This window comes from Myotis nattereri (assembly GCF_964212035.1).
Source record: "Myotis nattereri genome assembly, chromosome: 2".
Lineage (NCBI taxonomy): Eukaryota > Metazoa > Chordata > Mammalia > Chiroptera > Vespertilionidae > Myotis > Myotis nattereri.
The window spans coordinates 208,328,573-208,343,314 of record NC_138076.1 but is presented as its reverse complement, the minus strand read 5'-3'; the positions used below and the strand labels follow the sequence as shown (position 1 = coordinate 208,343,314).

Below are 14,742 nucleotides of genomic sequence, written 5' to 3'. Positions count from 1 at the left end.
CTAAAGAACATGGACAGCCAGGCTGGCGTGGCTCAGTGGTTGAGTGTCAACCTATGATCCCCAGTGTGGGGCGTGCAGGAGGCAGCCAACCAATGATTCGCTCTCATCATTGATGTTTCTATCTCTCTCTTCCTCTCCCTTCCGCTCTGAAATCAATATTTATATATTTAAAAAAAAACATGGACAAAGCCACTCTTTCTAAAAAGTGGCAAGCCCAGACTCTGGGACCCCAAGTGTAACCACAGTGCTCTCTGCCTCCTGGGGAGACCCTGAAAGGCCGGGCATGCGGGCGGTGTCCCTTATGCCCCCACCCCTGCTGAGTAGCAGCGAGACAGGATGGAGCCTCTGGCACCAACTGTGCAAGTCCCAGCCTCATGTAATCTTCTGAAGCCCTTATGTTTCAAGAGGAGGAGAGTAACTCCCACTGTCCCAGCCCTGCCCTAATTTTACTCCTTGTTTCCTGATCCCTTCACATCCAGCTCAGACAGTTCAGCGCATCTTTCCCTCCCCTCTCCTCTCCCCTGGACCTACATGTATGCTCCTAAACACATCCAGGCCTTTCATATTTGAGTCCCTTCTAAACTGTTGAACTCCTCTACATCTTTCAAAATCCAGCTCACACGACCCTTCTGTGAGCCCAGCCTTCTTTCCCTGGAGAGAACTAATCACTCTCTGCTTAATCCTGTGTGATCCCCAAACTTCCTTCCCACGCCATGGTACCCAGCCTGGCACATGGTGGGTGCTCAGGGGATATTTTGTCCCTCAGTACTGGCTTTCCATGGCCTCTGTCCCCTAGGGTTGGCCTATCTGCCCTCTGAGGTAACAGAGCCCTGTGTATAGTGGTCGCCATGGAGACTCCAATGAACAGCAGGGCAGGGCCGCTCCCTAGCAACCACCCATTGGTCTTCAGCAGCTGCGCAGTGCAGATCTTCACTCCTGGGCTTCAGCACACACCAGAGCGGTTCACGTGTTTTCTGACGGTATAACAGAGAGTGGAAAGGTCAGACAGGCACCTGCCAGGGGGGCTGGGGGTCTGTCATGACCCAGATTTCATCTCCCTTCTCCCATTCAGAGTTGCTTGTGAGTGAAGACTGCCCAGCCTGCAACTGGACCTTCTCTCCCTCCCTTCTTCACCAACATCTCTTGGGACCTTCTCTTCAGGTCAGAACCTGCAGTGAGTCCACACAGCTGTGGACTGGGGGTGCCACCGGGGCAGATGGGACGCTGCTGTGGGCACTCCGCTGGGTGGCTGGGGATGGGGAGTGAGGACAAGGGCAGAAAAGTCCCTTGAAGGACATAGAAGATGTGGGCTTGTTTTCAACACCACTGGGTGAGGTCCTATTTCTTTCCTGGGCCCCAGTTTCTCCATCTGTGACAGAAGGTGAGTTAATACTTCCTCTGAACACCTCACCGAGTTCAACCTACTAGACTGCATAACAAATCGCCCAACACGTAGTGGCTGAAGACCACAATATTCTCCCGGTGTCTGTGGGCCAGGGGTACAGGTGCAGCTTCCATGGGTCCTCGGTCTCAGGGTCTCTCAGAGGCTGTGATTAAGCTGTTGGCTGGGGCTTCAGGCTCATCGCAAGGCTCAACTAAAGAAGGACCCCTTTCCAAAGCCCCTCTCATGGTAGGAGGTTGAACTGAGAGCCTCAGTTCCTCATGCGCTGTTGGCCACCCTCCATTCCCTGCCCTGCGGGCCTCTCCAGAGGGCAGCTCATCACACGGAAGCTGCTTTCGTCAGAATGACGGAGCCAAGAAGAGCCAGAGAGAGTGTGGACAGTCACAGTCCTTTATCATCTCATCTCGGAACTGGCATCCCATCACTTTTGTCATATTCTATTCGGTAGGAGTACGTCAGTAAGCCCAGCCCACAGATGGAGCGGTCAGTGGAATTAATACCAATGAATAGGGCACACTGGAGCCATGTCAACTGCCCCGTCTCACCCTCCATGATATACGTCCCTTCCTCATGCCATATACGTTCATCCCCTCCCAAGATCTCCAAACATCTCATCTCATTGCAGCATCGCCTTAATGTCTAGAATCTGTTTCCATAAATCAGGCCCAGGTGTGGGTGAGGCTCTTCAGGTGCTGTTTCTTTTCTTTTTCCAAAACAAGACAGGCTAATACAGTAGTCTTCAGGGTCTCGAACTCTCTACCTGCAGGTCACAGATGCGTTTGATGGGGCATGTGTTTTACTTTTATTCAGAGAGAGGAAGGGAGAGGGAGAGAGAAATAGAAACATCAATGATGAGAGAGAATCATCAATCAGCTGCCTCCTGCACGCCCTCCAACCTGGGATCAAGCCCACAACCCTGGCATGTGCCCTGACTGGAAATTGAACTATGACATCTTGGTTCATGGGTCCGTTGCTCAACCACTGAGCCACACCAGTCGGGCAGGTGCTGTTTCTTGAGTTCAGTCCTCCATCAGTAGGTCTGTGGGTCTAAGTTATATGAACACACCTGGCATACAATGGTGTGACAGGCAGAGGATAAGAGCTGCAGATATTCCTCTTCAAATAGGAGGAAAATGGAAACACAGAGTCACTGGTCCATAGCAGTTCTGAAATCCAGTCAGGCAAATGTTGGACTCTCTTTACTAGGTTTCAAGGCATGGAAATAATTCTCCATGGCTCTCAGCTCTGCCCTATGGACCTTTGCTTCCACTCGCTAAGTTACCCTTAAAAAAAAAAAAAAAAAAAAGAGGTAGTGTGTGTTTGCCACTGAGTGGCTTTTTCAGACCATTTCTGTCAGTAGAATTAGGAAGTCCACTGGTTTCTCTTATTTTGTCCTGTCTCTGTCCCTTTCACCCCACGCTGACAGTATTTTTGCCTATATCGTTTTCCCAAAAACTATGACATTGGCACTCCTGTTGAGAGAGAGCACCCTTAAGCTTCCTAGAGGACCTATTATTTCATGAAAAGCATCTGTGAGGCCTATTTTTATCTCTGTGAAGGGCCCATTGTGTGACTGAATAACACTCTGATTCTTTCATCTTTCGAAGGTTTTAACTAAAGGTTGTACAGTCACCCTCTTGGTTAAATTTTCCTGACAGCACTCTGAAGCCTTTCCTTTCTCTTTTTTAAAAAAATTCTATTTTATTGTTGACAGTATTACAGATGTCTCCCATACTCCCCTCCCCCCCTCCAGGGCTTTCTTAATTTTAGCACCTTTGGGCATTTGGAGAGGATGAGAATTTTCAAACTATTAAGTCCGGCCTCATTTCCCCTTAACAGTTCTTTCTTCAATCCTTCTCTTTCCTCTCACCTTCCACTCTGCGCAGCGAGAAGACACCGGGAGGCCCCGCCCGCGCTTTGTTTGGCAATCTCCTTTGTTAGATCACCTGCTCATCAGCCACAGGCCCTGCCTCCCACAGAACTGCTGAGGGGTGCCCCCGAGTTTCTGCCACTACACAACAAGGTTCTAGTAACATGCCCCTCACTCCCTTTCGTGCCCTCAGCGGCAGCATCCTCACATCCAGGTTTCTACGACTCGCCCGTCTAACACGATTTGGGCCCTGTCTCTCATGCTCCTCAGAATCCTTCCAGGCTCCACCTGCTGCTTGGTTCCAAAGCCACTCCCACATATTTAGGTATTTGTAACAGCAGCACCCCATCCCTGATACCAAAATATTAGTTAGCTATTGTTGCATAATAAATCACCACAAAGCTCAGCAGCATAAAACCATGTGTTTAAAAAAAAACCCCAAACAGACAGATTATTAACCTCACAGTGTCTCAGGGGCAGGATTCTGGGTGTGGCGTGGCTGGGTCCCCTGGCTCAGCGTCTCCCACAGGCTGTAATTAATGTGTCAGCTGGGCTGTGTCCTCATATCAAGGCTCAACTGGGGAAGGACCATTCAGGTGGCAAGATTCGATGAGTTACTTATTGAATCCTGCCGGACTACAGGTCTCCATTCCTTCCTCCCTCTGTTCCTTACACCTGAGCATCTCCATAGGGCAGCTCCAAACACGGCAGCTGCTTCCATCAGAGCGGGCAAGCCAAGAAGAGCCGGAGAAAGAGTGCGAACAAGACAAAAGCCGCTGGTCTAATTTGGAAGCGACATTCCCTCACTTCTGTCATATTCTTTTGATCTGAAGCGAGTTGCTAGGTCCAGTCCACATTTAAGGGGGGCATTTTGCACAGTGTGTGAATACGGGGCGGGGGGAGAGAAGGGGGGGTGTTGGGATCATTGGCAGTTACCTCAGAACCTGCACAATCACCAAGCAATTAAGTAAAAAATTAATAAGGCGTTTTGCTTAGTGGTTTTTCAAGATGATAAAATTAATCCAGTTCTTAAACTGCTCTGAGCTTGCCAGCAGAACAACTTGCTGGGTGACCTAAGACAAGTCTCTCTCCTCCTCTGGGCCGCAGTGTCTTTATTGATAAAACGAAGCAGCTAAATTAGCGTATCTCGAAGGTCCCTTCCAGCTGGACTAAACATCGGTTATATAATAAATGGCTTTATTTAAAAATTCATGAAAACCTCTAAAAAAAAAAAAACTGTGATAAAATAAGAGAAGATTGCCGGGACCGGTTTGGCTCAGTGGCTAGAGCGTCGGCCTGCGGACTGAAGGGTCCCAGGTTCGATTCAGGTCAAGGGCATGTACCTTGGTTGCGGGCTCGTCCCCAGTGGGGGGTGTGCAGGAGGCAGCTGATTGATGTTTCTCTCTCATCGATGTTTCTAACTCTCTCTCTCTCCTTTCCTCTCTGTAAAAAATCAATAAAATATATTTAAAAAAAAAAAAATAAGAGAATGTGAATTAGAAAATGGTCACCTTGGAAAACGGAACACAAACCTAAAAGGTGCAGAAGCTTTTGAAGATGCCAGAGCTGACCCCCAATTCAGCCCGGAGGCCTGTCTTGGGAGGAAAGATACTGGAGTGGGTGGGGTCCTGCTCTCAGCTCCCCTCCACGTCGGCCAAGTTGGTTCCCTTCGTGTGAGCTTGAATGACCAGCTGGAAAAATGGACATCTTTTTTGAAAGATATTTTTATTGATTTCAGAGAGGAAGGGAGAGGGATAGAGGGAGAAACATCAATGATGAGACAGAATCATTAATAGGCTGCCTCCTGCATGACCCCTGCTGGGGACTGAGCCCACAACCCAGGCATGTGCCCTTGACTGGAATCGAACCCAGGACCCTTCAGTCTGCAGGCTGACACTCTATCCACTGAGCCAAACCAGCCAGGGCAAATGGACAAAATCCTACTTGCAGGGAGGCAAATAGTCGCCAGCATGGGGAACCTGGGGCAGCACCCACAGCCAGGGGAGTGGTGGGTGGTGCAGAGGGGGAGGAGGAGGAGGAGGAGCCTAGGTCTCAGGCTGCCCGAGGAAGGCCTTGGGCACTGGCTGGTAGGGGGGCATCAGGGCTTCTAGAAAGAGCAGAGCCCATAGGGGCCCAGGGGGCAGGCCCAGTGCCAGGGGCGGTGGGTGGATGGGGCAGGGGACCCCCCGAGTGCCAGGGAGCACTGGAAGCAGCGGCCTGGAGGAGCCTCTGGTTGGGGGCTGGGCACATGGTCACGGTCTCCCTGTTCCGCTCTCACGAAGCCTCTGTGAGATCTGAGACGCTGACAGGTTGTTTCTTTGTCTGCAGGATTAAGTTTGGAATAAGACACCATGGAGCTGAGCCATCGAGCAGGTAGGACGGGCCGAGCAGGGACGCACGGACCGGACCGGGGACACTCAGTGCAAACCCAGGGCTTTGAGAGGAACTCCCCAGGGGCAGCAGGGACCACCCCTTCCTCTCCCTCGGTCTTGCTCTGGCCTCCAGACCCTCTGTGGGGCCCGGCCTTCTTGGGCATTCCTTGAAGACAGAGGAAAAAAGAAGGGAAGGGATACCCCTGCACCAGGCCTCAATCTCCCCGTGAGCAGGAGGAGGGGCCACGGTTGACGGGTGGGTGCTGAGTGCTCTCTGCCTCCACTCCTTTCCAGAAGGGTCCCCATCCCCATCCTGGAAGCCTTGGTTTCCCCGGAGGTGCCCCTGGCTGAGCTGCCTGCTCTTTGGGGATGGGAGAGGAGGGGAGGGGAGGCGCCTGGCCTCATCTTGGACTTGAGTGCAGTATTACTCAAGGTCTGAGGCCCCCACAGCCACCTACTCGTCCCCTCACTCACGAGGGACTCCATCTACTTCTGACGCACAGGGCTCTCTGGTGGGTGCTGGGGGGCGTCCAGGACTGACTCACCATGGACCCCACCTTCATGACTGCCCCCCCCCCACACCTAGGAGGAGAAACAAGAGGGTTTGGAGCTCACAGGAATGGAGAAAGGGAAACCCAGGGATGAGAAATGGGGGGCGGGGTGGGGGGTGGAGATTGGCGGAGCATGCTGGGGACAGAGTTGTGACGTTGAGAGGAGGGAGCTGGCCCCGAAGGTTGGCAGCTTGGGGTGGCTGAGGCTGCCGCGAAAGGAATGGCAGAGTTTTGAGGGAGGAGGAGGGGGGCTTCTAGGTGGCAGAACCAGGCTGGGCAAATGCTGGGAGGCGGGACATCCCAGGTTGTCGTGGAGATGGGAGAAGAGGATGAAGGGGAGACATCACAGGCTGGGAGCAGGAGACCCCTGGGACTGGGAGCCAGAGCAGGAATGGGGAGGAGAGGAGGGAGGGGAGAGGTGCAGTGTGAGCGGGGGTGACACTAGGTTGGGCTGAGAGCACCCGATTAGCCCAGAGAACAGAGGAGGGAAGTGCGGGTTGGGGAGCAGCTCAGAATGGGGAACAAAGACCGGGGCCCAGACCCAGCTCTGGTCCATGCCAGCCGCCAGCCGTGGGACTTGGCCAAGCCAAGTAATGCCCTGTGCCAGCTGCCAGGGCTGCGGCCCCCATGGTCAAAATCCACGTGGGACGACCCTGTCCCGTGGGAGGCTGGCAGCTGAACGACCTTCTCTCTCTGTCTCTTTCCACGTTTCTCACCCATGCTCCTGGCTCCCTGACCTCTCCGTTCCCGCCCCTTTTTCTGCTCCGGGGCTCTGGGGCTCTGGGGCTCTGGGGCTCTGGGGCTCTGGGGCTCTGGGGCTGTCTGTGCCCCCTCCCTGGTCCCGCTGCTGTCTCCTGTCCTGCCTCCCACTCTGCGTTTGTCTGCTGTCTCCTTCTCTCTCTCCCCCCCCTCTTCCCTCTTTTCAGGTACAACCACTTTGACCAGGGCCCATCTGAATAGCAAGGAAGGCCAGCAGGACACGGACCCCAGGAGAACTTCCCACAGCCCCGTGGAGACCTCCAAGTTCAAGGGCCAGACCCCAGTCTCCCCGCAGGCCTCCCTGAACCAAGAAGGGAGCCCCCGAGGCAGCCTCCAGGGGCAGGCCTACCCGGAGGGGAAACGGTCTCCACAATCAGCCGTCAGCAAGGACTCCCCTGGGATGGACTCACGGCCTGGGTCCATGAAGAAGGGGGACAACAGAGTCTCCCCAAGGGAGAGCAGGGTCACTTTCCAAGAGGGGGCTCAGCCATGCGAGGGGCTGAAGGAAGGCCCCAACTCCGGGGCCGAGGGCCAGACGAGCAGCGTCATCCCTGACAACATTCGCCACAAGTTTGGGAGTGACGTGGTGGACCAGCTGGTCTCCGAGGAGCAGGTGCCAGCACGGGGCCCAGGAGGCCCAGGGCGGCGGGAGGGTGGTTCAGGGAGACTTATAACGAGACCCCAAAGGAGCCTACTTTGAGAACAGAGTTCCTGTAATGATGTCGCCAGGAAGCAGTGTTTACTGAGCACTTACTATGTGCCAGGCCCTGTGCACTGTGTAAACGCCTCACATATAACAACTCAGAGAGCTCCCATTATCCCCATCTTAAGGGGAAGGGGCCCCAGGCTCAGGCAGGGCTAGGAAAGATCATCAAACGTACCCAGCTGTGTAGGATGAGCACCCGAAATGGGCCAGCAGATTCTGGAGCCCAAGTCCTCAAAGACGCTGCAGTAATAAGTCTTAGGTTTGAATTAGAGACTTTTAACTCACACGGATCCAAAGGGGACAGCATTGACTAGACAGCTCTGATGGGGAATCAGGAGACTTGGGTTTGAGTCCCGGCTCTGCCAGGAGTTCTGGGTGGCTTTGAATAAGTTCCTTCCCCTCTCTGGGCTTTAGTCGCTACACCTGTAAAGTGAAGCAGTTGGACTGGGTCCCGCTGGCAAATACCTGGCGTGCATCCCACAGCGCCCCTGGTCTGGTGCATGGCAGACATCATTAATCAATGCTGGCACCTCTTCTCTCCGCACCCCCCCCCCCCCACACACACACACCATTTGGGGGAGTTATTACTGACCCATTGAAAGTTGAGATAAAATTCATGTGCCATTTTCTGTCCAGACACTAAGGGCTTTTCCTGCTTTGGCATTCTGAGACATTTTCAAAGCCACCTTCTCAACACTCGTAGCAACTACATCGTGCGGTAGGCTGAGCAGGAGCTATTGCTGCTTGTTTTAAATTTAATAAATTTTTATTGATTTCTAAGAGAGGAAGGGAGAGGGAGAGAGAAGCATCAAGGATGAGAGAGAATCCTTGATCGGCTGCCTCCTGCACGCCCCCTACTGGGGATCAAGCTCACAACCTGGGCAAGTGCCCTGACCGGGATTCGAACCATGACCTCCTGGTGCATGGGTTGACACTCAAGCATTAAGCCACACCGGCCTGGCGATTGCTTCCTTCTTAACAGATGGTAAAACCAAGGCTCAAAAAGTGCTATGATCTGCCCAGGGCCGTACTGAGCTAATGGAAGATCCAGGCTCACCAGGCTGTGGGCCGGGCCCCCTTCCATTTGTCATCTTACGGAGCAGGGAGCCTGCCCCTGTGGCTGAATTGGCACTCACATCCAGGCTTCCTGGCTCCTAGGCCTGGGCTCGACCATCTGGGCCTCGGTTTCCACTTTGGTACAAGGCAGGGTTGGTTTCCTGCAATCAGAGGAGCCTCCTAGAGCTGCCTACGGTGATGCCTCGACCCCAGGAGGCCAGCCAGGCGCTGTCCCCAGCAGTGTGGGCGGCGAGTCCCCATCCTGAGCCCCCGTTTCCTCATTTCTAAAACGGCAGGAGAAATGTGACCTTAGAGAGACCTCTCCCGACAAGGCACACAGTCGGTGCTCAGTGCAGGAAGAGGTTTATGGTCACCGTCATCTCTGATGTCCCCCCCCTCCCCCCCGGGTGGGAGGTGGGGTGGATGAGAGGGAGGAGGGGCCTTCGGCATCAGCTCCCCAGCCCTGGGGGTTGGTTGAGGGCTGCAGGCTGAGGGGGGAGCAGGCGTGGTGAGGGCAGGGTCAGGGAGGTAAAGGGGAAATAGAGAAGCTGGACCTGCTTCTCCATCCCGTGTCTCCTCTCCGTCCCTCCCTGCTCAGGCTCGAAATGCCATTGGTGAGGCCGTCGAGGGCCAGAAGAGGGCAAGCTCATGGCCCAGCAGGCGCCAGAGTCCCGCGGAAATCGCCTCCATCTTCTCCGACTACTACGATCTGGGCTATAACATGCGGTCAAACTTGTTTCAAGGTCAGGTCCAAGGGCAAGGGTGGGGGCCGTGAACACCCACGGTCCCCAAGGGGCAGGGAAGCCCTCTGGGATGTCTACCCCTTCCTGGGCCTCCATGGACCCGACCCTTGGATACATCCCGGGGGTACTCATTCCCGGCCGCCGCGGTCTGCTCTTTGCCGGCCGTCCAGGGCCCTGGCAAGCCTGCCCTCTCCGTGCAAGTCATCCATCCCAGTTGGCTGTCAGCTCCTCCCTCCCCCAAACACCTCTAGCGTCCTAAACTGCCAAGACCCAGGCACCCCCGGCCTGGGCATCTTTGGTCGCAGTGATACCAGGTTTCTGGTTCAAAGCTCAGCTCAGCGATGTGCTGGGTGTGGCCTCACGTAGGATCTTTAACCTCTCTGAGCCTCCGCCATCACCTTCTTGGTCCGTCGGGGACAACACGGTACCATGGCCTCCCTGGGTGGGCAGGACTCCGAAGGCGCTTGGCCGGTGACAGGCAGTGAGCGCTCAGTAGCTGGCAGGCTGGTGCTTTTCCTTCCGGGACCTGGTGGTGGCGCTGCCCGGGGAAATGGGTCAGCCCTGGGCCGTTCGGTACAGGGGGTGCTGCTGGCTCCCTTTCACAGAGAGGCCAGAAACAGTTCGCCCAGGACCTCTCAGCGGTAGGAAGTGCATTGGAAGCTCAAATCCAGGTGTTTCTGCTGCCTCTGAGCCCCAGAGTCTTCCCTGAGCCGTGGGCCCCCTCCCTGCCTATGGCCCTGTGCCCAAGCATTTACTGAACTGCTCCGATGGGGTCCATGGCCAGCACTCAGGCTTCTGGCTGCCCCCACGGTCCAGTTCTGCCTCAGTCCAAAAAGTCAAGTTTTTCTGGCCCTCTCCCCGGCTCCTGCCTCGCTCCAGGCCCTCTCCCTGTCCCGGGAGCCAGCACAGCTCCTCACCTGGCTCAGATCCCCGTTACCGGAGGAACCGGACAGCCACGGCAACTTTCCGGGTTTTCCTTGGAGCTTAGAGAAGGGCTGGTGCTGGGGGAGGGGAGAGAGAAGACAGCTCAGATTGTCCTGTGCTCTGGGGCCTCAGCAGTCAGCCTTCCAGGGGCCCCTTTAACAAGCATCACCCTCCCAGTACTACTTATTCTTTTTAAAAAAAATGTATTTTATTGATTTTTACAGAGAGGAAGGGAGAAGGATAGAGAGTTAGAAACATCGATCAGCTGCCTCCTGCACAGCCCCTATTGGGGGTGTGCCCGCAACCCAGGTACATGCCCTTGACCGGAATCGAACCTGGGACCCTTCGTCCGCAGGCCGACGCTCTATCCACTGAGCCACACTGGCCAGGGCCACCCAGTACTTCTTACATGCAACCTCATACAGGAACGTCTACAGAACTGTCCGAGAATAGTGTAAAGAAAGTCTGTGTACCCATCATCCCATCTGAGCAAAACACCAGTGTGCGTCGTCGTAGTAGCCGCTCCTAAGATTCGATTGTGAAATCTTCCTGGACTGACTGAGGGGTAGCACAGTGCCGTCTTACCACTGGCCATGGTAGGCCTTAGACTCCAGAAATTGGCAAGTGCCGCGAATTCGGGTGTCACCCTTAGCACAAGCTGTCAGGGTGTGCCGCCCCGGGCACCCTCTCCATCTCCACCCTCCAGGTTGGCCTCTGCCCTTGCTGTTCCAGGTGGGCAAGGCCCCTGTGGCTGGAAGGAGTAAGGGAAGGAAATGGGGGCGGGGGCGCGGGGAAGGCCATGGAAGATCTCCTGTCTCAGCGAGAGGGAAGCCAGGGAGGGTCTGTGAGCTGGAGAAGGGCCCCGTCTGACTGAGGTGAAAGGGTTGTTCTGATTGCTGTGCTGAGAGGTGGGGAGCTGGAGGGAAACAGAGCAGTAAGGAGGTGGCTGCAAAAGTACCTCTGGGACAGAGGGTGGCGGCTGGTCAGGCAGCAGGCTGGTGTGTGGCTCTACCCTGGAGGGCACCCCTGTGCAATGGTGGCCCAGGGAGCTCCCGGGGAAGGTCTGGTGTGGCAGGACTCGGCATTTGTGTGAGGTGGAGCGGGCAGCCTAGGCTGATGAATGGATTTGGGGTGAAGGGTAGGTTGACGAAACCCCATGGCCTGCTGAGTCACGGTAGGATTTTCTATAATCTCCTAACGATATTTAGTTTTTCGGTTCACATTTAAGCCTTTAACCACCTGGAGTTGATTTCTGTGTTTAGTGTGGAGCAGGAAGTCATTTTAATGCCTCCTTTATGTGGATTACCTGTTGCCTCAGGCCCTCTGATTGAACAGTCCCCTGTCCCCCCCAGTGACCTGCAGTGCGATGGCTGGCACCCATCGGGTTTCCTAAGAGCCCAGATCATCTTCCAGGCTCTCTCTTCTGCCCCTTGGTCTAATGTTACACTTTTTATTTCCAAGGTATTATTAGTAGCCTGATATCGGGTTGGGTAATCTCCCTCCCCCCATCCCTATACCACCACCACCAGCAGTGTCTTGGCTATCCGAGGTCATTTGCTCTTTCATACAAATTCTAGAATCAGATTGCCAGTTTCCACGAAAAGCTCTGTTGAGCTTTTGTTGCAAGTACCTTGAATCTACAGCTCAGTTTAGGGGCCGATGTCAGTGCTATGAGAATGAGTTTTCCAGCTCATGAATACGGTATTCAGATGCATCAATTCAAACCTTTCTTCAATATCTGTCAATAACATTTTCTAATTTTTTAATCTATAAAGATGATTCAGCTTTTGTTAGTTTTATTTAGACGAGCATTTTTTTTTTTTTTTTGCTGTTTATTACAAATGGTATCTTTTTAAAGTCACCTTCTCTAACTTTCCTGCTTAGATGCACAGAGGTACTTTTAATTTCTGCGCACTAATCTTATATCCAGAGGCCTTACTCAGCTCACCTAGTAATTCCAGTAATTCGCTTATAGATTCTTTGGGGCTTCTTTTTTGTAATAACAACGGCTATGTTTATGCATAGCATGTAGCATGGGCCAGGCACTGCTTTATGCTAAATGTATTTTCAGTTGTACAAGAACTCTATAGAGTGAGTGCTATATTCCCTCTGCCCCCTTCTTTTAAGATAGAAAAAAATGAGGTGTGGAAAGGCTAGACAACTTGCTGAAGGCCACGTTGCTAGGCATGGTCACCGCTGGGATCTGAACTGGCAGCCTGGGACCGAGTTTACATCATTCGCCGCCAGGCTCGTCCTGCCTTTCTGCCATCTGTGCTGGTTTATTTCAAAACAAATCCCAGGCCTCTTATTATTCATTGAATTTTAAATGATTGTATGTGTCATTTCTGAATTTCCATTTGCTTCTTTTGCTAACCTGTTCTTTCCGGCTACTTTCTTATTCTTTGCTTAGACTTTTATTCCCTCTCATGACTCCAAACATTAAATAGACTGATTTTGTATTCTGTGGCTGGTTATTCAAATATCCTTGCTATCTTTTGGGATTTGATCCCCTGTTTGATGTTCCTGCTGACTCTTTTTCGTGGTACCTTATTTCCTCATGTGCGTTTTAACTTTCCACATAGAGATACATTTTGTGAAAATTCAGTGGTAAATTGCCACATGCCATAGGCTTCAATCAATTTCCAATAATGTAATCTTCCCCATGCAAGATCATTTCCCTCCTTTAAATAGAGGAAGAGACCAAAGGTCTGAGAGGTTAAAAACGTGTCTGAGGCCACACTGTCCGTAAATGATGGAGCTGGGGCTTGAACCCAGGCATGCCATCCTCTGCCTTACCCTCCCCACTACCCTACCCTCCACAATCCACCCTCTAGGCCAGTGGTCGGCAAACTCATTAGTCAACAGAGCCAAACATCAACAGTACAAACGATTGAAATTTCTTTTGAGAGCCGAATTTTTTAAACTTAAACTATATAGGTAGGTACATTGTTATTAACATTGTTATTAAGGCTTAGGAAGAGCCACACCCAAGGGGCCAAAGAGCTGCATGTGGCTCGCGAGCCGCAGTTTGCCGATCACGGCTCTAGGGGGAAACTCACACCGCTGGTATGAACCCCAGAGCACCTGACCTGGACCTGCGTTGACTTGTGGCTTCTGGGGATTTCTTCCTGGGGTTGCACAGGGGCCTCCGAGGAGATGAAGAGCCTCATGAAGGCCTCCTACACGCCCGATGTGATTGAGAAATCCGTGAGGGACATCGAGCACTGGCATGGCAGGAAGACGGACGATCTGGGTATGTGGGAGCTGGGGGGATGGGCTGCCCAGGTGCAGAGAGAACCCCTGAGCCGCAGAGGGAGCTCTGGGTGCAGTGGGGGGCCTGGAAGAGTGTGGGCCACCACGGCACCTGCGCCCTCGGCCCCGGGTGACCCGTGCTGGTTCCTGCCCTGTTCTCTGCAGGTCGGTGGCACCGGAAAAACGCCATGAACATGAACTTGCAGAAAGCACTGGAGGAGAAATACGGAGAAAAGAGCAAGGCCTCCAAGTACTAGACGACCCAAAGCGGCGCCCTCTACTCAAGAGAAAGTGCTAACGATAAAGCTAACAATAAAGACAAAGGCACAAGTCTAAACCTTTCTTCCCGTTTGGTGACTCTCTTCGTGTTGGGGGTGGGGCCGATGTGCGATGCTGGAGAGACCAACCGAGGGAGGACAGAAGCCCTGAGGGCCCCAGTTCTCCCCCAGACTGCTGCCTACACACACACACACACACACACACACACACACACACACACACACCACAATTCCAGGAAAGGATGTGAGAGCGGAGTGGGACTCTGTCTCCAGGCCAGTGTGCCCGGTTCTCCCTCATGCCCTGTGTGGAGGGGTCCTATCGCGGACACTGGTGGATGGATCTTACCTTCTACACCCTCCCTGTTATTTCCAGACACCCATTCCTTCCCCATGTGCCCAAGGACTTCAGAGGAATTGGCCACATCCCCCTTCAATCCAGGGGTAGTTTTGATTGGTCGCATGGTAATTCTGACCCCTCCCCCTACACCTACAAAATGATGGGTTTAGAAATGGGCATGTGGCTCAGTTTGGCCAATGAGATGCACCTGACCTCCGTGCATCTTGATTGGAATCGAACCCAGGAAGGAAGGTTGTGTGTGTGTGTGTGTGTGTGTGTGTGTGGCCTTCTGGGAGATTCTTTTCTCCCCTAGGAGAGCTAGGGAGCATCGCGCTCTCGTGTGGTACTACTGAGTGAGAAACACTTGGCCAGACTGCTCCTGGCAGACACAATCCAGGTCCCATGCACTCTTGGTCCTCCAGGGACCTCACTGAGCTGCTCCATCCCCCTGGCCAGTGGCCACCCTCCTCTGGACTTCTGATAATGTGAGCC

General features: G+C 53.5%; 1 protein-coding gene across 1 annotated transcript; it reads left to right on the top strand.

The window, feature by feature from the left end:
• Positions 1–433: 433 nt before the first annotated feature.
• CIMIP4 (ciliary microtubule inner protein 4) lies at positions 434–13,978 on the top strand. The gene is made up of 7 exons (XM_081083225.1): positions 434–1,000; positions 1,073–1,161; positions 5,601–5,645; positions 7,122–7,567; positions 9,315–9,459; positions 13,526–13,636; positions 13,801–13,978. The coding sequence occupies exons 3-7, from the start codon at positions 5,624–5,626 to the stop codon at positions 13,890–13,892; spliced, it is 816 nt and encodes a 271-aa protein (XP_080939351.1). The 5' UTR covers positions 434–1,000; positions 1,073–1,161; positions 5,601–5,623; the 3' UTR covers positions 13,893–13,978.
• Positions 13,979–14,742: the final 764 nt, after the last annotated feature.